A 22,237-nucleotide genomic window follows, 5' to 3' on the forward strand; every position below is an offset into this window, starting at 1 on the left:
CCCCCTAAAAAATGGGGTGTCCTGAGCCAGGCAGCAAAACCAGCTCAGTCCCCCATCCCTGGCACAGTGACAAGGGGGACACTGAGGCACAGGGTGGGGGAGCAGCAGGGCAGTGCTGCTGGGGGACCTGCCCTCCATGCCCTGCCCGTGCCACCCCCACCCTGGCAGCAGATTGCAGGTGACAAACCCTCCTCTGTGGTACCCACAGCACCCCCAAAGCCGTGCTGGGAGGAGCTGGGGCCAGCAGGGTGGGGAGAGGCTCTGCTGGAGTCTGCTGCCAGGAATTAAACCGGGAGAATTGCTGCAGCCCCCGGGTCACTGTCCCCAGGCAGGAGCAGGATGTGGGCTCTGGGGAGGGCTGGGGACAGGGAGGGGAGTCCCAGGGAGCACTGCTGGCCCTGTCCCCCCGGGGTTGTGTCACCATGGGGGTGCCTCAGTGAGGCAGGAGGAGACCCCAGGCATCTGTCCCCTGCTGAGGAGCCACCTCAGCATCTTGGCTGGGGGGTCCTGCCCCAGACCCCTGCAACTGGGGACCTTACTGGGACCTTGTTGGTTAAACTGGGAGCTTTGGGGAGCCAGACTGGCTCCCTGCAAGCAGCCCCTTCGCAGCCCTGCACCCCACATTGCACAGTCCACACCCCAAATCTCTCAGCCCTACAGCCCAGCCTTCCCACAGCCCTCCACCCCACATCTCCCCAGCTCACTGCTCCATCCCCAGCCCTGGGGTCGTCCCCTGGGTCCCACATGGGCACAGAGAGCTGTCCCTGACCTCGGGGACGGGCACAGAGCCCATCCTGGTGGTAACCCCATGTCCCCCCACAGTGTGTCCCCAGCTCAAAGCCCCCCAGTCAGGGACAGCCTCAGCACTGGCAGGAGCCTCCTGTTCCTTGGCTGCTGCACTCAGGCTCCAGGACAGAGGGAAAACAGGAGAGGCTCAGCCAAAAAAATCTGCACGGGGGGTGAGCGGATCCTGCCGGGATCCCAGAACTGCCTGGCCTGGAATGGGCAGCGGGAAAGCTCAGCCAGGAAGCGCTGGCACGTGGGAGGACACCTGAGAACACCCTGCTGGGAATCTGGGAATGCAGGAAGGCGGCAATGCGGGAATCCTCCCCCCAGGGCAGCAAGGAGCAGCACGGCACCCCCAGAGCCGTCTGGGATCCATCCAGGCCACGGGGTGCCACGGGGCCAGGGGCTCAGGGCTTCCCCCTGTGACACCCCAGAGCCCAGAGAGCACGAGGGGCCGGGGCAGAGCCAAGCACATCAGGACTGGTGGGCACAGAGTCCCAGCAAGAGTGTCCCAGCGTCCCAGGGCACTGGGCTGACTGGGAAACCCCCAGGGCCAGGTGGCAGTATCCCAGGGACAGGTGGCAGTGTCCCCAGGGGCAGGTGGCAGTGTCCCCAGGGGCAGGTGACAGTGCCCCAGGGGCAGGTGACAGTGCCCCTCAGGGCCAGGTGGCAGTGCCCCTCAGGGCCAGGTGGCAGTGTCACCAGGGGCAGGTGGCAGTGCCCCCCAGGGACAGGTGGCAGTGCCCCCCCCAGGGACAGGTGGCAGTGTCACCAGGGGCAGGTGGCAGTGCCCTCCCAGGGACAGGTGGCAGTGTCACCAGGGGCAGGTGGCAGGAAGTGCACGTGGGAGGGAGTCCAGGCAGGGTTTGGGGGGCAGCAGGCAGGTTTTGGGGAGCAGGGAGCAGAGATTGGGGAGCACACTGCATGCAGAAGGGAGGAGAGTGCAGCTCTGGGGTGCACAAGTGAAGGTTTGGGGAGCAGAGCGTGGGGTGCAAAGATTGGGGAGCAGGTGCAGGACTGGGTGCAGGCTTTGGGGAGCACAAGGAGAGGTGCAGGATGCACATTCTGGGGTGCAGAGTGTGGGGAGCAAGGCACAGAGTGCAGGGTGCAGGATTAGAGGCACAAATTTGGGGTGCAGAGTGAGGGGAGCAAGGCACAGAGTGCAGGGTGCAGGATTAGGGCTGCAGGTTTGGGGTGCAGAGTGCAGGGTGCAGGATTAGAGGCACAAATTTGGGGTGCAGAGTGTGGGGAGCAAGGCACAGAGTGCAGGGGGCAGGATTAAGGGCACAGATTCGGGGTGCAGAATGTGCAGAGCAAGGCACAGAGTGCAGGGTGCAGCATTAGGGGCACAGATTTGGGGTGCAGAGTGCAGGGTGCAGGATTAGGGGCACAGATTTGGGGTGCAGAATGTGCAGAGCAAGGCACAGAGTGCAGAGTGCAGGATTAGGGGCACAGATTTGGGGTGCAGAGTGCAGGGTGCAGGATTAGGGGCACAGATTTGGGGTGCATGGCATGGGGAGCAGGTGCAGGACAGTGGGTGCAGATTTTGGGGAGCAGACTGGGGGGTGCCAGGTGCAGTTTTTGGGATGCAAGGTGGTGGCCTGGCACAGCAGCTCATGCCAATCCTGCAGACATTCCTGCCGCTCCCAGCTGTGCCCCCCACACCCCACACCCCACCCTGCTGCTCCCCCACTGCTGCAGGGCCGGGGTGCCCAGACCTGCCCTGCCATGCCCGGGCAGGCTGTGGTGCCCTGCCAGCCCTGCTGCTGTGTGCCAAGCCTGGCACAGCTCCCTGCTGCTGCTGCACCCGCCCCAGCCACATCTCCAGCTCTGGTGCCCTGTCCCCAGCTCCATGCCACCTGCCTGGCACCCTGTCCCTAACCCCTGCCCCATGCCACCTGCCTGGCACTGTGTCCCCTGCCCCATGCCACCTGCCTGGCACTGTGTCCCCTGCCCCATGCCACCTGCCTGGCACCATGTCCCCAGCCCCTTTCCCATCCCACCTGCCTGGGACTGTGTCCCCAGCCCCATGCCACCTGCCTGGCACCCTCTCCTCAGCCCCTTTCCCATCCCACCTGCCTGGCACCATATCCCCTGCCCCATCCCACCTGCCTGGCACTGTCTCTCCAGCCCAAGCCCCATCCCACCTGCCTGGCACCCTGTCCTCAGCCCCTGCCCCATGCCCCCTGCCTGGCACTGTGTCCCCAGCCCCTGCCCCATCCCACCTGCCTGGCACCATGTCCCCAGCCCCTGCCACCTGCCTGGCACTATGTCCCCAGCCCCTGCCCCATGCCACCTGCCTGGTCCTGCTCCCCAGGGCTGCCCCTGGGACTCTGCCCAGCGCTGCTGCAGGAACCTGAGGCACAATGGGGACAGCCACGAGGACACGGGGGGTCCCAGGGCTTGGGTGGGCACTGGGTGGTCCCCACACATGGGCAGAGGGTTTGGCATCCCCAGGGAAAGGGCAGCACAGGGAGGAGCTCAGCATCCTCTGCCTGGTGCCCGCAGTGCTGGGGACACGCTGCCACACGTCAGCCGGGAGCTGCCATCCTGCTTCTCCTATTTTCCTTAAAAACATGAAATCCAGAGGGAAGAGGAGCTACCCCAGGCTCACAGTCAGCTCCTGCCTTTCACCTGTGAACTCCAGTGCCACACACACCTTCACCACCCAGCGCCAGCCCTACAGGACCCAAAATTAATCCCTGTGACAGAACAGAGCTGATTTAACAACCATCACTGCCATCACTGCCTTACACCTCAGCAAGGGTGTGAGCAGGAACCCTGGAAAAGAGACTCCTTGTCTTGGCTTTTCTGTTTTCCCTCTAGCTCACAGGTAATAGCCAGGAATGGGCAAACCCTCTTTTAATGGACTCTTAATAATGCTGTAATTTCCCTTTGCACGGAAAGTTTTCCAAACAGTCAAAGATTCAAAACAAAGCAATGATTGTTCCTATTAGCATTAAATTCTACTCTGGGAGAGAGAATAAATCAAGCAAGGGGATTCAATTCAAAACAGAACTATAAAAAATCCAATAATGATTTTTTAATATTAATAAGAAAAATATATTGTTATGCACCCTTAGCATTTAAACTTCTAATCCAATCAGCGCAAAGTGCAGAGATAAATCACAGCCACGGAGGAGAAGGGAACAACCATCAAGCAGGCAGCAATAAAATGCTGTCTTACATCCCTGGGACAGGCATAGGTTTGACAGTCTGGAAAAAAAAGCCAAAATTTATAAGTCTGTCTCACCACTTGAGAGCTTGTGAATCCCTCCCTCCCCTGCATCCTGCACACCCACTGCACCTGGGGCAGGGAGGCGAGGAGGATGCAGGGAGGAGATGCTGGCTGCCCAAACCCGGTGGTGAGGCTGGGCACAGACGGGCATTGCCCATCTTCACCCTGCTGGCACCCAGTCCCAGCAGCCAGCAGAGCCCCAAGCAGCTGTGCCGAGGGATGGGAGGGCTCCCAGGGCCCTGCAAGCGCCGCAGGAAGGAGCCCCTGCCAAAGGAGGGCACGGCAGGGTCCGGGCAGGGTCCGGGCAGGGTACAGGCAGGGTCCTAGGCAGGGTCCTAGGCAGGGTCCTAGGCAGGGTCCTAGGCAGGGTCCGGGCAGGGTCCTAGGCAGGGTCCTAGGCAGGGTCCTAGGCAGGGTCCGGGCAGGGTCCTAAGCAGGGTCCTAGGCAGGGTGCTAAGCAGGGTTCCAAGCAGGGTCCTAGGCAGGGTCTGAGGCAAGGTCCTAAGCAGGGTCTAGGCAGGGTCCTAGGCAGGGTCCTAGGCAGGGTCTAGGCAGGGTCCTAAGCAGGGTCCTAGGCAGGGTTCTAGGCAGGGTTCTAGGCAGGGCCCTAAGCAGGGTCCTAAGCAGGGTCCTAGGCAGGGTCCTAGGCAGGGTCCTTCCTAAGCAGCGTCCTAGGCAAGGTCCTAAGCACAGTCCTAGGCAGGGTCCTAAGTAGGGTCCTAAGCAGCATCCTTCCTAAGCCGGGTCCTAGCCAGGGCCCTAAGCAGGGTCCTAGGCAGGGTCCTAAGCAGGGTCCTAAGCAAGGTCCTTCCTAAGCAGGGTCCTAAGCAGGGCCCTAAGCAGGGTCCCAGGCAGGGCCCTAAGCACGGTCGTTCCTAAGCAGAGTCCTAGGCAGGGCCCTAAGCACGGTCCTTCCTAAGCAGGGCCCTAAGCAGGGTCCTAAGCAGGGCCCTAAGCAGGGTCCTAGGCAGGGTCTAAGCAGGCTCGCAGTCCCAGTGCCCCTGGCTCTCCCACCTCCCTGGATGTTTCCAGCCCTGCACTGTCAGACACATCCAGCAGCCCTGGCGAGCTCTGGGGATGCTCCAATCCTCACGGTGCCATGGAGCGGTGCCCCCTCTCCCGGCATCCCCAGGTGCCAGTCTGGAGCCAGTGGGGCATCCCCACACCCCCACTGCCCCTCCCTGTGCGGGGCAGCCCTTCCCATCTGCGGGCACTGCCCAAAACCGCGGCCGTGTGTGCCCCCACATCCCCACCGGGCCGGGGGATGCCCGGGGTCCCAGCCCAGGAATGCCCTGGCCAGGCTCCCGCCGTGCCAGGCTGTGCCATCCCCAGGGAGCCCATCAGGGACAACGGCAGCACCATCCACCCCGCACAGCCGGGCTCCCGCCCTGATTCATTGGCTCGGCGGGGCCAGCAGCCAGCGGGGGCGGGCGGCGAAATGCCACGGAGCATTCAGAGAGCCTCAGCTGCCCCTGCATCCCCAGAGCTGCCCCTGGATCCCCCCCCGGAGCTGCCCCTGCATCCCCCAGAGCTGCCCTTGGATCCCCCAAAGCTGCCCCTGCATCCCCAGAGCTGCCCTTGGATTCCCCCCAAAGCTGCCCCTGCATCCCCCAGAGCTGCCCCTGCATCCTCCAAAGCCTCAGCTGCCCCCGGATCCCCCTAAGCTGCCCCTAGATTCCCCCAGAGCTGCCCCTGGATTCCCCCTAAGCTGCCCCTGCATCCCCCAGAGCTACCCCTGGATCCCCCAGGGCTACCCCTGGATTCTACTAAGCTGCCCCTGGATCTCCAGAGCTGCCCCTGCCTCCCCCAAAGCTGCCCCTGGCTCCCCCCGAGGTGCCCCTGAATCCCCCCGAGCTGCCCCTGGCTCCCCCAAAGCTGCCCCTGGCTCCCCCAGAGCTGCCCCTGGCTCCCCCAAACCCCCAGTCTCGGTGCTCCTGCGAGGGGAGGGCACTGCCGAGCCGGCAGCACCTGCAGCTGGCGGCCCCGGCCATGCGACAGGCGAGGACAAAAGCCATCTCAGGCACGCAGGGAGTTCCCGGCCGTCTGGCAAAGCGCTGACGCCACCAGGCAGGGCGAGAGGGCGTTTGGGGACAGGGGCCGGACACGCCGGGAGCACCCCGGAGCCGCATCCCCGCCGGCTGCTGAGCTCCTGGGAGAGGCTGGGCAGGGGGAAAGGATTAATCACAGCCAGTACAAGTCCAAACCTGACACATTTTGGGGCGTTTCTGCTCTGCTTTCCCTTCAGATGGTTTGGGCAGAGGGTTGGGGAGCAGGTGCCAGGCTCATCTGCAGCCTCCCCAGCCTGGCACTGCGTGGCACCCTGTCCTAGAGTGCCCCAAATGCCCTCCTGGAAAAAACCAGGGCTGAGGTGGCCACGCCAATGAACGGCACTGGGAGCACTGGGCTCAGGGGCTGCTCCAGCCAGAGGGCTGCCTGCAGGCTCAGCCCTCCTGTGGGGCACCCAGCGAGGCTGAGGAGGGGGGAACCCACGTCCCAGCACCCCCATTGCCCTGTCACTCCTGTGAGTCTGGCTGCTGGAGGAGATGCCAGCGATGCCTGGGGCAGCACAGTCACCAGGGCTTGTGGCCAGGACTGGAAAGTGTTTGGGCACCTGGAGCGTGGGCAGTGCCACCACTGAGAGCAGTGCCAGGCTTCCCCCCACTTCTGTCCCCAGCAGGACCCACCACCCTGGCACACAGCACCCATCCCCTGCACATCCCCTGGGGGCCCCAGCAGCACCAGGGCAGGGCACGGAGCTGGCACAGCCCCAGGAATGCCCGTCTCCTCCACAGCCCAGGGCTGGCCTGGCTGCAGCCTCCTCCCAGTCCCACAGGAGATGAGCCAGACTCCCTGGGAGACACCGAGGAGGGCGAGGCGAGGCTGTGGGCAGTGCCAGCTGCCCGGGCGAGGGGCTGTGGGCACCAGGACATGCTTCCCAGGGGTCACTCACAGCCTGACCAGAGCTACCCCCACGGGGCGGGCGAGCAAAGGGGGTTTTGGGGAGAGGGGGGTGGTGAACTTTTGAACCCACAGGCAGGAGATCAGTGCATTACCTTAACGCGAGTTAAAAATAACCGTCTCGTCTCTCGAAATGAGCCTGTCTGCAATTACAGCTTGGCATGTCTGCTCCGGAGCGTCCCCGCGCTGGCACCGCGCCAGGCGCCTGCCAACAACCCCTGCCTTTCTCCTCCTCCCTGCCACTGCCTCTTTTATTTTTGGGGGGATGTTCTGGGTGGTTTTGAATCGGTGGGGCTTTTTTTTTCCCCCCTTATCCCAAGTAAATCAAAGGTGGCTGCTCACTGCCCCAGCCTGGGCTACCCCCACCCACCCACACACGGCCTTCAAAGCCCGCAGTGCCTGCGCCCCAAAGACACCCTGTGTCCCCAAGGTCCCCGAGGACAGGGGGACGCTGCCACCTGCTCACGCTGCCAGGAGGGAGGTGCAGCGGTCACCAGGTGTTTGAGGGTCCCTCCCGTGCTGCCCTGGCACACCTGACACATCCTCCTGCAGGGCGTGGGCTGAGCACGTGTGGGGAGCCTGGCACAGCCCGGACATGGGGACACGAGAGGGGACACGCGAGGAACACACGAGGGAACACGGGGAATACACATGGGAACACACCAGGGAACAGGGGAGGGGACACAGGAAGGAACACACATGGGAACACACATGGGAACACACGAGGGAACACACGAGGGAACACAGGAGGAAGAAACAAGGAACACATGGGGAACATGTGAGAGAACACACATAGGAACACACGAGGGAACACAGGGAATATACATGGGAACACACCAAGGAACACAGGACGGGACACACATGGGAACACACGAGGGAAGACAGAACACACATAAGAACACATGAGGGAACATAAGAGGAACACACAAGGAACACACGAGGAACACGCCAGGGAACACGCGCCCAGCCAGACTGCAGGTGCCCAGCAGCATCGCTGCCTGCACCCCTGGGACCTGCCCAGCCCCACAGGAGGATCCGGGTGGAGCCACCCCAGCGCCAGCATCCTGGGAAACCTCCTCAGCCCTACAGGCCCCAGGGAGCAGGGGCTGGGCTGCATCACTGCTGCATCACTGGCTCAGTGTGCACAAAGTGCCACCAAGCCCCGTGGGAAAGCCCAAGGGCCACCACACTCCAGCCCTGCTGGGCATGGAGGGATGCACAGAGTGGCACAGGTGACCTGGGGAGGAATGAGTCCAGTGCTGACAAAGCAGACAGCAGCCACACAGACCCCAGTGCCAGCCACATTCTGCTGCTGACACCCACCCCACAGGACAGCAGCAGTCCCAGGGGTGGACATCTCCTAGTGGAAGTTGTCCCTGCTCATGGTGAGGGGTTGGAACAAGATGATCTTCAAGCCCAAACCAGTCTGATGATGATTCTATGACACCTCCCAGCAGGCAGCAGCCTGGGATGCCCCGGGATGCTGGAGCATCCCTGCTGGGAGGGAAGGAACCAGCCTGCCTTGGGGGTCCCCGGGCTCCCCGCCCAGCGCCGGCTGCCTCCTCCTCCTCCTCCTCCTCCCCGCAGCGGGTGAAAGCGAGCTTTGTGCCGGGGCTTTCAGTTCCCCTGGCTGGCACCCGGCCAAGGCACCACATAATAATGAACAGATGCTGTCCAAAATGAGCCTCAGCGGCAGACAGGCGAGCCTCCGCGTGTCCTTCCGTAACCCAAAGTGCCTTTCACCTCGGCACTAACCAGGCACCCTCCCCGGGAGCCGGCAAGTGTCGGGATAATTAAAAGTAACCTGAGCTGGGAGCCCACCGTGGTGGGTGCAGGGACAGGGGGCAGCTGTCTCCCCACAGGGTGAGGGGAGACCCCGACCCAGCTCCAGAGCATCCCCATGGACAAGGACACAGCGGCTGTGAGGGCTGGGATGAGCCCCAAGGATGGAGGGGGCAGCCTGGGGATGGGGGTCCAACCATGCCCAGAGCCTGTTGATGCCTGGGGAGGGGACATTCATCCCCTTCCTGTCAACTCCCTGCAATGACCCAGAGGTGACAGCTGTCCAACCCCACTCCTTAAAGGCCTCCCACTGCCAGCAGCATTCCAGTAAAGGTCCAACTGGGATGGGAAGCCTGGACAAGGAGCCCCAGCTCACCCCTAAAACACACCTGGCCCGACCCACAGCCTCCCTGAAAAATATTTATAAAGCTTTTTAATTATAAAATCCATTTTCTAGCCCAGGCTGCGGATCCTCCTCCCACCTCAGCAGCAGGAAACAGAGGGAGGGATGCACAGGGATCCAGGGGGAAGGATGGTGGGAATGCCAGGCTGCAAGCACTCTTCTAGTCCACAGGATCTTAACTGTAGTTTATATTCCAGTGGTTATTAAAAATAAAGGGGGAAGTGGGGGGGGAAGCTAAGAGCAGAGCAAGCTGTTCATTTGGAGCCTTTCCCTGGGGTTTAATAAAGCCCCACTCGCTTCTGTAGTATCATTTTTATGCCATCATAAAGCCGGACCATTTAGCAGGTTTGTGTTACTTCAGCAGTTAGCGCTGCATGAGAAGCGATTCCAGAAGAAGGGAGAGAGGGAAAAGGAAAAAAAAAATTAGAAGATGAAAATCTCCAAAAGGAGAAAGCAAAATGAGGTGGTGGGAAGGAGGAAAGGGGATTCCTCACAGGCACGCCAGCAGCAGCACTGCAGCACATCAGGGGGATGTGAGTGGGCTCCACCATCCCTGGGCGAAGCTGGGGACAGGTGGGGACACCCCAGCATCCAGAGGAACCCTGCCTGTGATGGGAAAGGGTGGGGGGAGTCCCCTCACACCAGGGGATGCCGGGGGTGCTGCACCTGTGGGGACAGGAGAGCCAGGGTGGCTTATCCTGGAGCGCTGAGCAGCTGGAGCACAGGGGTTCCCCCAGGTGAAGGAGCCAGCAGCTCCCCCAGCCCTGAATGCTCCTGGGGCTGTCCCAGCCCCTCTGCTCCCAGCCCAGGGCAGCCCAAATGGCTTCCCCAGGAGCGCTGAGGAGCTGGAGCACAGGGGTTCCCCCAGCTCCTGGGGCTGGCCGGGCTCTCCAGCTCAGGGCAGCCCATCGGGGAGCATCGGGCTCTCCGTGCTGCTGGAAAAATCTCCTTATATGGCGAGGATGGGATCCATGACCGAGCTGAGCCCAGCCAGAGTGCCCAAGGGGAGCCCTGAGCTGCCAGCCCGCACTCAGCCCCGGGCTGTGCCCACCCCGAGCCGGGCACTACCCACACTGCTAACCCAGCACAAACGGGAGCCAGCCTGGGCGCACCCCCAGAGCCAGGTCAGCCCACCCTCCCTGTGACTGCCCCCCTCACTGTGTGCCACCCCCAGGGGCAGCACCCACGCCCTCGTGGCTCTCGGGCTGCCCTCCTGAGGGCAAAGCCATCCCCATCGCTCCCAGGCGCTGGGTTGGAGCCTCTCCAGCCACGCTGGGCAAGGCTCCAGAGGCACTGTCCCCATCCAAGAGGGGAAGGGCAGGGAGTGAGCCACAGAGCCAGGAGCTGCTCCCTGGAAGGATCCTCGGGGTGCCCAGCAGGACTTTCCCCCTCGCCCACAGCTCAGGGGTTCACAGAGCAGCAGGGAGGGGACACAGCCTGGCACCCCAAACCCCCAAACCCTCGAGCAGCAATGAGAACCCTGACCACACCACCACTCACACACCATTTCCACACCTTTTTCTGCCTAATTAATTCCTGTTCTGCCCTGCAGGAGGACCGTGGCACTTGGCAGGGGGGTGTCTCTGCATGGCAGCCCCGGCCCCGGTGCCAGGCACGGCCGCCACGCCACCGACCCGGCAATATAAACGAGGAGGAGGAGGAGGGAAGGCTGGGAAATTAAGGTTTTCAGCACTGTCAGAGCCGCATCAAACAGGCATCCACCAGCTGATGGCTTGATTGTTATATTTTGGATGTCAAACCGGAGCAAGCAGAACCCTTTAAAATGCATCAGCGCCGCTGCCTTTCTGACGGAGGGTGTTGGTTTCCCATTAACAAGAGGAAAGCGTGAGCTGGAGCAGAAAACTTCAAGCGCTTTGGAATTGATAAAATAACAACTCCCTAATTAAGCAGAACTGTCAGTCAGCGGGCGCCCGCTGCCCTGCATTGGGAAGCAGCAGCAGCAGCTCCTGGTGCACCAGCCCAACAAGCCAGCTCAGCCCTGGGGGATGCACTTCCTGAGGATCAGCAGCCACAGCATCCCCACTGTGCTCTCCAGCAGACCCAGGCAGGTCCTGGTGCTGGAGTTGGTCCCGAGGCTGGGCATGGCAGAGGGGTTTGGGTTCTGTCCCTCAGTTTGCCTCACCCTGAGTGATGTGGCTGCTCCTGGATCCCTGGAAGGGAGTAAGGGCAGGTTGAACAGGGCTTGGAGCACCCTGGGATAGTGTCCCTGCAAGGGCAGGGGGTGGAAGGAGATGAGCTTTGGGGTCTCTTCCAACCCAAACCATTCCAAGATTCTATGATTTTATAAAACCATGTAATGCAATGCGCAGCCTGGTGGGGAAGGAGAGGCCTGACCCCAAAAATGCAACTCCTACCAACAGCCTTCCCTTTCTAGAGACAACCACCAGCCTGGGGCACACATTCCTGATGGACACATCAGACACCACAGCCAGCTGCACCTTCAGCATCCCCACTGCCAGCGGCATGCAGGGAGGGGTCTCCCTGTGAAGGTCCCCCCAGTGCTGGCACAAGGCAAAGAGGGTTTGGAGAAGTCAAGGGTGGGATTTGAAGTGTTCAAGGCCAGGCTGAACACAGCTCTGGGCAACCTGGTCTAGTGGAAGGTGTCCCTGCCCATGGTCTTTAAGGTCCCTTCTGAGCCAAAGCATTCCAGGATCCTACAGAGTCCTGCCAGAGCAGCAGCACAGCCGATGCCCGTGGGCACACTGGGCACCCAGACCCCACCATCCTGCTCTGTCCAGCACCAAGAGGCTGTGAGGAACCAACCAAAGAAGCAGAGACCTCCCTCTGACTCTGGCAATGAAAAGCTGAAGCCCTGCCATGCTTCTCCCAGGCCTGGGGCCACAGGGAAAACTGCCCAGCACACAGGGGAGGGGACACGAGGGGGACAGGGCAGGGCACAGCCAGGAGGGACCACAGGCTGGGGGGAAGGTGTTTAACCCCTGACATGCTGGTGTCTGATGAAACCACCACGCAAAGGGGGTCTCTGGTTCTCACTCTGGCTGCTGCCAGCCCTCGCAGCGCCAGCCCCAGCTGTGGGCACTGGGCACTTGCAGCACCAGGAGAGGCTCCAGGGCAGCTCTGCGTGGGCAGGGCACTTCAGGGGACACTCCTCAGTCCAGCTAGGGGTTCAAAGACCAGTGCAAAGCAGGGGGCAAGGCAGGCTGCCAGGAGGGAAGCAGCCAGGCAGCAGAGGCACCTGCCCACCACCCAGGCAGAGCCACAGAAGAGGAGCTCCAAGCTTGAGATGGGCCAGGAAAGGGGAGAGCACCCCACGATGGGATGCATCCAGGGGAGCCCAGCGGAGCAAGCAGCCCCTGAAAATGACCCTGGTGCCCAACAGCAGCTGGACTCTGAGCCTGTCCTCCCCTCTTGCACACCACACAACGGGAAGCTCCCAGCGACACGTGTGACAGCCTGGGAATCCCTTCACAGCTCATCCCAGCCCCCCCAGCCCCCCTGACACCTCTCCAGACCCCAGCAGTGCATGTCCCCCGCTGTCCCCATGGTGTGCAGGCATTGGCAGACCCTTTTCCCCCAGGGCTGAGCAGGTCTCACCCCAGGTGGAGGTTGGAGAGGCCCCACACAGGCACCACCTCCACAGCCCTGACGCCCCTCCCGCACCGGGGGAGACACCAGCCGCTCAGCCCACCATCAGGAGTGGGTGCCAGCCTCCACACAACAGCAGCTCCTGCATACAGGTGCCACATAGTCCAGCCTTCCTGCCCCAAAAGAGCCCAGTTTGCACCCAAGAATGACCCCCCGAGGTGGGCTGGATCTGGTTGCCCCCAGCAGAGCCAGGACACGCGTGCCAGGGCCACAGGCTGGTGTGGGAGCCCCCGGAGCCCGGTGACACACTAATCACCCTGGAGGTGACAGGGCTTAGGGGAGGACTTAAGAGGAACTGGCTCCTTTTTACTGACACCATCTGGACACAGCCGATCTCTTCCCCCTTTCAGTGCAGAGCCCAGCAGAGGGGCAGGGGCCGGGGTGACCCCAGACCCAGCACCCTCTGTGCCCTCGCCGGTGCCATGGATGCCCAGCTCGCAGCGACAGAGCGGGGAATACAGCCCGCGCCAGGGAATCCTAACGAGCCCACAGAGCCGGGGAATGCCAGCTCGGAATGCCGCGGGGACCGTGCGCTGCCTGCCTGGCCCCTCGGGAGGGGGACGCGGCCGCGGAGAAGGCGGGGGCTGAGCCAGCGGGGACGCCCTGGGTGAAAGCCAGGCTGGGGACAGCTGTCTGGGGACAGCCCGCCCTCCGGCTGCCCTGCCGGCCACGCCACCGCCACGCGGGGACCCGGCAGCGCCAGGAGAGCTGCGGCCGTGGGGGTGTCACCCGCTGTACCCCCGTACTTGGGGTTGGCACCCTGCACCCCAGGGCTGGCTCAGCCAGGAGAGCCGCCCGCGACCCCGCTGCCTGTCGCCGTCCCTCGCCCTGACCTGCCGGGGGGACGGCGGCACCGCTCCGACCCCCAGCCCGGTGAGGCCGGCGGGTGACACAGGGACAAGCTCACCCCGGCTCCAAAACACACCACCACGAAGCGCCGGCTCTCCCCAAAACTTGACCGAGCCCTTATCTCCCCAACTGCGAGGACGGCGGGGATCCCCGCAACCTCCCCGGCTGCCCCGGGAGAAAGCTCCAGGCTCCGGCACACCTTCGGGAGAGAGGGCAAAGTTGCGCTGGGGTTGGGGTCAGGGGGTCAGGTACCTTCCAGCCGGCGGAGCTGTTGCTGTCTCCTTTATCCTTAAAGTAGGGGACGTATCGCACCATCCAGTCGTAGATCTGGGAGAGGGTGAGGCGCTTCTCCGGCGAGCTCTCGATGGCTTTGGTGATGAGGTCGGCATAGGAGAGGTTGCCCCAGGCGTTGCGCCGGGAGGTCTTGGCCTTGCGGAGCTGCCCCACATCCGCGCCGGGGGGCGGCGGGGGAGCGGCGGCGACTCTGCGCTCCACCGGGGCCGCCGCGTTCTCGGCTCCGTCCCCGCCGGCCGCCAGCGCCGGGGTTCCCCCCGCGCCCCCATCTTCCTCCTCCGCCGCCAAGTCGGGGTGGGGGAGAGGCCAAGTGCAGGAGCGGGGACGGCTCTGCGGCTCGAAATCCGGGTCGATCTCCACCTGATGCGCCTGGAGCTTTTCTTCCATGGTCGCCTCCCCGCTGCCACCCCACAGCTCCCCCCGGAGTTACGGGCGGTTTCCACCCAAAAAAAACCCCAAACACACAACAAAAAACCCAAAATCTCGAGAGGGAGAGGAGTGCGAAGGCGGGCTCCCTGCCCGGCTGGAGGGGAGAAGGGAAGGAGGAGCCGCTCGGTGCGCGGGTCCTGGCGGGGGGAGCCCCGAGTCCGGGGGAGCCCCGGCTCCGGCGGCTCTAGGAGGCGGCTGTGCCCGGCGCCGCGCCGGGAGCGCCGAGCCGGGGGACACGCTGCATGGTCCTCGGCTGCCTCTCCAGTCCGGGCCGAAGCGGGGGGGCTGTTTTTTGGTTCGGATTTGGTTTTGGTTTGGTTTTTACCAGCCGCGGAGCTCCGGAGCGGTTCCCGGCTCAGTAGCCAGCGGGGCGGCTGCGGGCGGGCAGGGCGCGGGGGCGGCCGCATCCATCGGGCTGGCGGCGCGGTCAGACAGCAACAGATGAACCGGAGCGAGCGGCGGCGGGCGGCATCCTCGGCCGGGGACCGGCGGGCTCCGGGGCCGGGCGGCGGGGCACCTAAGCGGGGAGAAGCGGGACGGAGATAGTGGGGAACCCTCGGCGCGGCGGGCGCAGTCTCCCGCGGGCGGCCCGGCGCTAGGTCCGGCGGCGCGGCGGAGCCATGCTGGCGGGCGGCACGCACCTGACAGCGCCGGCGAGGGCGGCGGCGGGCGGCTCCCGCCCCTACGCCCCCCCGCTCCGCTTCAGCGGCCGCGCACCTGCCCGCCGCCGCCGCCGCCGCCGCGCTGCCGCCACGGCGCGGGCGGGCCACATGCTGGGGCGGCCGCGGCTCGCTCGCTCGTTCTCTCCTTCGCTCGCTCGCTCGCTCCTTCCCTCCCTCCGCCGTGCCCGTTCCCGAATGCGGGCGCCGCCGTGACACAGGGGGAGGGCCCGGAGGGGCGGAGGAAGGGCGGGGGAGGGGAGTGCCCCCGCGCCTGGCGGGGCAGCGGCGGGGCGGGACGGAGCGGAGCGCAGAGCCCCGGCACGGCGCTCCGGCACCGCGCTGCCCCCGCCCGGCCCGGGCCGCGGCCCCCGCCCGGCCCCGCCGCGGCCCCACGTGCGCCCCGGGCGCCCCCCATTGTTGCCCCGGGCCGCCGCCGCCGCCTCATTGGCTGGAGGGGCTCGGCGGCCACGCCCCCCCGCCCGCTGATTGGATGGGAGCCGGCGGGACGCTCCGCGCGCGGGGGGGATGAATGGGGGGAGCGGCCCCGCCCCGTGGGTGACGTCACGGGTGCCGGCTGCATCCGCGCGTCACCCCGGGCAACGCGGCCGCGCGGGGGACACGCCCCTTTACTACGGACACGCCCCCGCCCGCCTCGGCCACGCCCCCGCAGCGAGGTCGGGGAGACCCCCAGTGGGCCCCGCCCACCGCCGTGCACCCACGCCCCTCTAGGGGCACGCCCCCTTCTCGCGGGCCACGCCCCCCACCCACTTTGGGGGAGATCCCGACCCCGATCCCGATCCCAGTCCCGATCCCGATCCCATCCCCGATCCCAGTTCCGATCCCGATCCCGATCCCAGTCTCCTCGGGCCTGTCCTGCCCGCAGCCCACCGCCCATCAGCCCGGTGCCTTCCCGGTGCTGTCCCCACCGGCATGCGGGGACCCGCCTGGCCCGGCACGACAGGACAGCGCTATTTCCTCCAGCCGCACACAGCCCGGCACCCACGCGGGTGCAGACCCCTCGTCGTGCACCCACCCAGCACCCACTGCGGATACCCGCCTGACCCCTGCCCCCTGCATCCACCCCACTTCCTGCACCCCAGCATCCCCCTCCTCGCCATCCCCTGGGGACACACCCCTGGCACTGCACGCACTGGGGACAGAGCTGTCTGCACTGTGTCCCCTACCTTTGTCCCTTCCCCACCACCTTCGGGACCCTCCTGCCTCACGCTGCCCTCTCTGCCCTGTCCCTTCCCACCAGCCATGCCTGGGTAACGCTGTCACTGCGTTCCCTGCATCCTCCTGCTCTTTGTCACCCTCGGTGCCACCAGTTGTTCCTGCGACAGGTCTTTCACGCCACAGTCACGTGTAACCCTGTTCCTGCAGCCCCATTCCTGGCCCAAAGGGACGGCCTGAGGTTACCCAAGCAACTAAAGGAGCTGATGGTTCCAGCCTGGAAGTGCTCGGCCTGACAGCTCTAATAATATAATAAAGTATAATATAATCTAATAGATAGAATATAATGTAATAAATATAATACAATATACAGGCGGGACTTGACAAGTGCTCTGTTTCACAACCCACAGTGACAGTGACGGCTGCACAGGCTCCAGCTGGCCCTGGAGGCACATCCCAGCAGCTGGGGGCTTGGGGGGGCTGTGTCCCCTGACCCCCTGCCAGGCAGCTGGGGACCTGCTGGCCAAGCCCCACAGCTCCTGGTGTCACTGCTCCGGGGAGGTTCAGCCAGGCTGGCACCAAGCAACCCTCAGGAGAGACCTGACCCCAAATCCCCTGATCCTGAGTGGTGCCCTGTGCCTCCCTCCTCCCCAGAGCATTTCTCCAGGGATCTATCCCAAATTTCCCTCGCTGTGGTTTACACCCATGACCTCCTTCCTGTGCCCCAGGGCGCCGTTCCCTCCTCTCTCCGCAGCCTTTTGCCCACTTGGAGCCGGTGATGTTTTTCCCCTCAGTCTTGCCTTTCTTAGTCAAAACCCTCCCACATTTCTCACTCTCTCCCAGCCTTGTTTTCCCAGCCCAGCTCCTCAGGGCTGAGCCGAGCAGAGGGTCCCAGCCTGCAGAGCCCTTCCCGTGGGTGCCTCTCCCTCCTGCTGCTGCTCTGTTCCTCCCACTGCACTTCTCCTGCCACCTCAGCCACCTCAGCCCTTGGGTGAGCTCCCTGCCCACGTTGCCAGCTCACCCTGGAGTTTTAGCAGCTCCCAATGCTGCAGAAACACGCTGCTCTCACTCACCTGCTGCCTCAGTTTCCCCACCTGTGCAGCAGGGCCAGCCCCTCCAGGCAGGCATGGCTGCTGGTGGGGAAGGTGACAGGTTGGACAGCTTTGTGGCTCCTTTCAACCAAAGCTGCTCCCATCCCATCCCAGCCCTGGCTTGCCCAAGGCTCATCCCTGACCTCCTCACCCATCCCCGTGGATGCAGAGCAGCACATTCCTGGGTGCAGGTGGCCCCATTCCTGCGTGCAGGGCACACCCAGCTCTGGGATGCCCACAGGGGGATGGTGAATCCTCTGCCCCCGGCAGAAACACGGGGCTGGCTCAGCCCCCTCCTTCCCAAACACCTGGATAATTATCACTCACCCTCCTGGCAGCAGGCAGGAGCAGCTCCATCAGCCAGCTGCCCCTTGGAGCTGCAGCTCCACTGCTCAGCCACCCCCCCGTGGGCACACACGGGTCAGGGGGCAGAGCTGGGGGGCACCAGGCTGTCCCCAGTGTCCCCCAAACCCCAGGGTCCCCCTGGTCCCAGCTGCCTAGTCCCAGATGCCAGGTGCCCACTGGGGAATTTGGGGCTCTGTGGAGTGACACCTGGAATTTCAGGGATCTTTCCCTCCTACACCTCTCACCTGCTGCTCCAGCCCTGCTTTTCCAGAGGCTGGGATGGGCACAGAGGGCCAGGGCAAAGAGCAGAGCAGAGCAGTCCAACCACAACACTCACTGCAGCAGCAGTGCAGGAGGTGATGGGCAGTTGATGCTGCAGGGTCTGGGTGCACAAATCTCCAACACCCTTGGGAATGGTCACAGTCCCAGGCCTGACAGAGTTCAGACTGAGCCCACCTCCCCCAGCACCTCTGGGCAGAGCCAAGGCTTGGTGTCCTCACCTGGTGCTGGTGTCACCTCCCACCCCATCCCATCCCATCCCATCCCATCCCATCCCATCTCATCCCATCTCATCCCATCTCATCCCATCCCATCCCATCCCATCCCACCCCACCCCATCCCACCAGACCAGCAGGATCTGTATCTCTTTCCCACAACATCCCATGCATCCCTCTCTCCTTGCCAGCCCCTACACTGGCACCTGGGGGCTGTCCTGAAGCTGCCCCCATCCCCTTCACTCTCCCAGCAGCTCTGGGGGCCAGGGCAGAACCCCAAGAAGCAGCAGAGCAGTCCCTGGGTGCTGTTGTGAGGGGAGGAAGCACCAAGACAGCCCCAGCAGTGTGCAAAGCTCTGCTTTGGGAGGCACAGCCACGCAGCACATCCTGTGAAATGAAAATTTCCCCAAATGCTGATTTTGTCGCTATAGGACATGAAATAAAATGATGCAGACATGCAGCTCTCCAAGGTAAAAAAGAGAACTTTTAATTTCTGACCCCAACATTTATAGATATCCAAAAGTGACAGTGGATTGGAGGGTGACAGTGCCACCTCTCCAATGACACTGGACAAACCAACAGCCCATCAAATTTCTTCTCTTCCACAAAAGAATGCAAAAAATATAAGTTATTTATTTATATAAGTGTGTGAGAAAGTTCATTACAAAAATGTAAACATCAGAAGGTTTAGAAAAACTTTAAAAAACCAGGGTGACACTAATTTTGGCCGTGGAAAAGCCACGTGTGACGCTCCCTCCCTGGGATGTGGTGGCACAAGGAGATCTCGGGCAGCACCTAATCAAAAGTACTCCCATGGAACATAAAGTGGAAGTTAAGTGAAGGAAATGATGAAGTCAAAATGAAATATTTTTACTTTCCTGAAATGAACTTCGTGTTTTGACATGAGCGGAATAAACATTTTGACACTGCTGAAACAAGAAAGTCAAAGTGATTCTGCGAAGCTTCTTCCCGGGAAAATGGCAGCGAGATCGACAAGTTCCCAGGGAAAGATCTGATTCCAACAAACCCCTGTTTTCTGGTGGAAAACCACCCCAGGGAGCCCTTCAGCCTGTGCAGAAAACAGATTTCCAGGTGAGACCAGCACCTGCCTCACTCCCCTGAACAGTACCAGGGAAGGCAATCTGCCTTTATTTTCATTATTTTTATTATTTGATTTTTGATATTATTATATTATTAAAGGGAGGGATGGGCTGGGATGGATGCCCCTTGGGGCTGGATTCTCCACCAACACATGAGGACTGATGCTGAACCCTCAGTCCATGCACAAGGCACAGGTGTCCAACAGCAGCAGGGTTTGTTCCCCTCTTCATGCCCCCCTCTTCAAGGTCACATCGTGTCAAAACAAGGGCGTCACACTGGGATTAAATTTTCATACTTTTATCTGGGGAAATTTCAAGAGGTTTTGTTTGGTTTTTTTTAGTTGAAGACCCAAATAATTTCATTTTGAATGAAATGTTTTGCTGAGAACAGACAGATACTGTAAGAATAGTCTCATGTAGCTGATGGCTTCATTTTTCATGCGATACCATTTGGGTGGGAAATTGCTGGCCAGCCTTTGGCAGGAAATTTCTGATCAACCTTTGGTGCTCACTCCAGGTATTGGATTTTGCTCCAAAACAGCATTTAGGGGGAAATCTGTTCTTTAATAATAGCAATGCCTAATAATAGTTTTCTATGCTAATTCTTGGCAGCAATTCCATGTGATTAAACATACCTTTGCTGCATAGAAAATGGTGCATGTCGTGCAACAAGTTCACTCACCCTCTAGTCTCCCCTTCTGGCACAGCCACCCTGGCCAGGCAGGAGGGCAGGGGAATCTGCAGCCCAGCTCACCATTCCCTGTCTGCACTCCCACAGGCTGCAGCAGCTCCTCTGGGCTCAGTGCTCCAGATTGCAGGGCAAGATGTGTTCTGTCACCATCTGTATTGCAGTTGTCTTTTGTCAAGTTTTCCTTATCTCTCTCTGAGTGATCACACCCACTCCTCCCCCTGAGGAGACACCTGCTGATAACAGGGATGGAATGTCCCTGCATGGCTGATAAGAGCTGCAGCATCCCACTGGGAGCTGTGAGCCCAGAGGGAGGAGCCAAGCATTCCTACCCGGATAGAATCTGGAGATTCTGGAACACCAGCACGGCTTCTGCACTGCATTCCCAGAGGAGCAGCAGCTGCCTCTGCCCCTGGATCTCCAGAGGCAGACTGCACCTTTCTCCAGGATCCCTGCTCCAGCAGAACCACCCCTGGCACTGCAGGAGGGCTGAGCCACAATTCCAATGGCCCTGCTGCAGCACCCTGACCCACAGGGTGTCCGGCTGTGCTCTGGCTCTGGCACTGTTGGTTTAGTTCACTACATTGTTTATTTTATCCTTTTGTTTTCTTCCCTATTAAAGAACTGTTATTTCCTGCTCCCATATTTTTTGTTACCTGAGAGCCCCTTAATTTATAATTTATAGCAATTTGGAGGGAGTGGGAGGGTTTGCATTTTCCATTTCAGGTGAGGTTCCTGCCTTCCTCAGCAGACACCTGGCTTTCCAAACTGAGGCACTCAGCACCACCCTGGCACCTCACAGGCACTTGTCACAGTCCTGTCCCCCCAGGCAGAGCCCCCCAGTAGCCAAGGGGGGACCTCTGGGCAAGATACCTCAGGGGATATGGTTGATTCCTCTACCTCAGGGGATATGGTTGATTCCTCTCACTGGTGTCCCACAGGGGAGGGCATGCGGCTCAGGTCACTAGCAGGGCCATGCCAACCCCTTTGGGAAGCATTTATCAGCAGCTGAGCTCTGTCAGGACCCCCCTCCACTTCCCAGGTCTGTATGGAAGCGTTTCCCCATGTTCCTGGTGCTGCTGACCTGGAGACAAAGCCACCAGCATCCTCCACCTCCCCCAGTGCCTCTCACTGACCAAGGACAGCCGAGGGAGGTGACTGGTGAGAGAGCAGGAGTGCCTGGGCAGGTGGTGCTGGGGAGCTGGGTGACAAAGAGCCCTCAGCCCCAGCACCCCTCCAGGCACTGCGCCAGGGTCCCCAGCGTCCCTGCAGGGTGGCATTCAGGTCAGCCCTGAATCTGGGGGATGGATCCCTCAGTCACAGCTGCTGCAGTAGCTTCAGCCTCCCTTTGCATGTAGAGGCAGAGCCTCCTCTCCAGCCTGCATGCTAATGAAGCATCCTGGAATCCCTGCGTGGTCGCTTCCTAGTTAGGCTCATCTGCCTGAGTGAGCTGAAAACTGTTAAACACATTGAGTGTGTCAGACCAGATATTATCAGAAATAAGACTACCTTTCGCTGGCACCCACAGCTCCCAGACACATAGCAAAGAGATATTTAAATCTTTTCCAGCTGTCTCCCATGTTTCCAGAGAGGCTCAGCTCTGACAGGTCTTTTAACCCCTTCCCTTCCCTTCCCTTCCCTTCCCTTCCCTTCCCTTCCCTTCCCTTCCCTTCCCTTCCCTTCCCTTCCCTTCCCTTCCCTTCCCTTCCCTTCCCTTCCCTTCCCTTCCCTTCCCTTCCCTTCCCTTCCCTTCCCTTCCCTTCCCTTCCCTTCCCTTCCCTTCCCTTCCCTTCCCTTCCCTTCCCTTCCCTTCCCTTCCCTTCCCTTCCCTTCCCTTCCCTTCCCTTCCCTTCCCTTCCCTTCCCTTCCCTTCCCTTCCCTTCCCTTCCCTTCCCTTCCCTTCCCTTCCCTTCCCTTCCCTTCCCTTCCCTCCCCTGGCTGTATTTTGGTTTTCTCTCTGCTCTCCCCAGCTCCAGGAGTCCCTGCTGCCCTGACCCCATTCCCTGCCATCCCCACCAGCACCAGAGGTGCTTTCCAGCACCTTCCACCTCCACACCCATCCCAGTGGGGCACAGCACTGGCAGCCCCAGGTGGCCACACTCAGCCCCCTCCCCTCCAGTTTGGGATCCCCCCCGTTTAACTCTGCCCTTCCCAATTCAATTACTCCTCTGTGAAAAACATCAATCACTTGTTTTTAAAATTTTCAAAGTTTAATAGTCATAAAATGGTTATAAAAATAGTATTATAATTACAGTAGTAATAATAATTTGGACAATTTGGATTAGGACAATATGAGACAATAGAAACAAAGAGTTACA

General features: G+C 61.5%; 1 protein-coding gene across 1 annotated transcript in view; it reads right to left on the reverse strand.

Annotated features, from left to right (window-relative positions):
- The window catches only part of FOXO6 (forkhead box O6), a 36,897-nt gene extending 21,763 nt beyond the window's left edge, over positions 1–15,134 (reverse strand). The window contains exons 1-2 of the mRNA XM_084222866.1: positions 15,008–15,134; positions 13,896–14,883 (exon numbers count right to left, since the gene is read on the reverse strand). Of these exons, the coding sequence (XP_084078992.1) occupies positions 13,896–14,324 (429 nt within the window). The 5' untranslated portion in view covers positions 14,325–14,883; positions 15,008–15,134. The remainder of the gene's footprint in view (positions 1–13,895; positions 14,884–15,007) is intronic.
- Between the last annotated feature and the right edge of the window lie 7,103 nt (positions 15,135–22,237).

Source organism: Fringilla coelebs (genome assembly GCF_963513975.1).
Source record: "Fringilla coelebs genome assembly, chromosome: 28".
Lineage (NCBI taxonomy): Eukaryota > Metazoa > Chordata > Aves > Passeriformes > Fringillidae > Fringilla > Fringilla coelebs.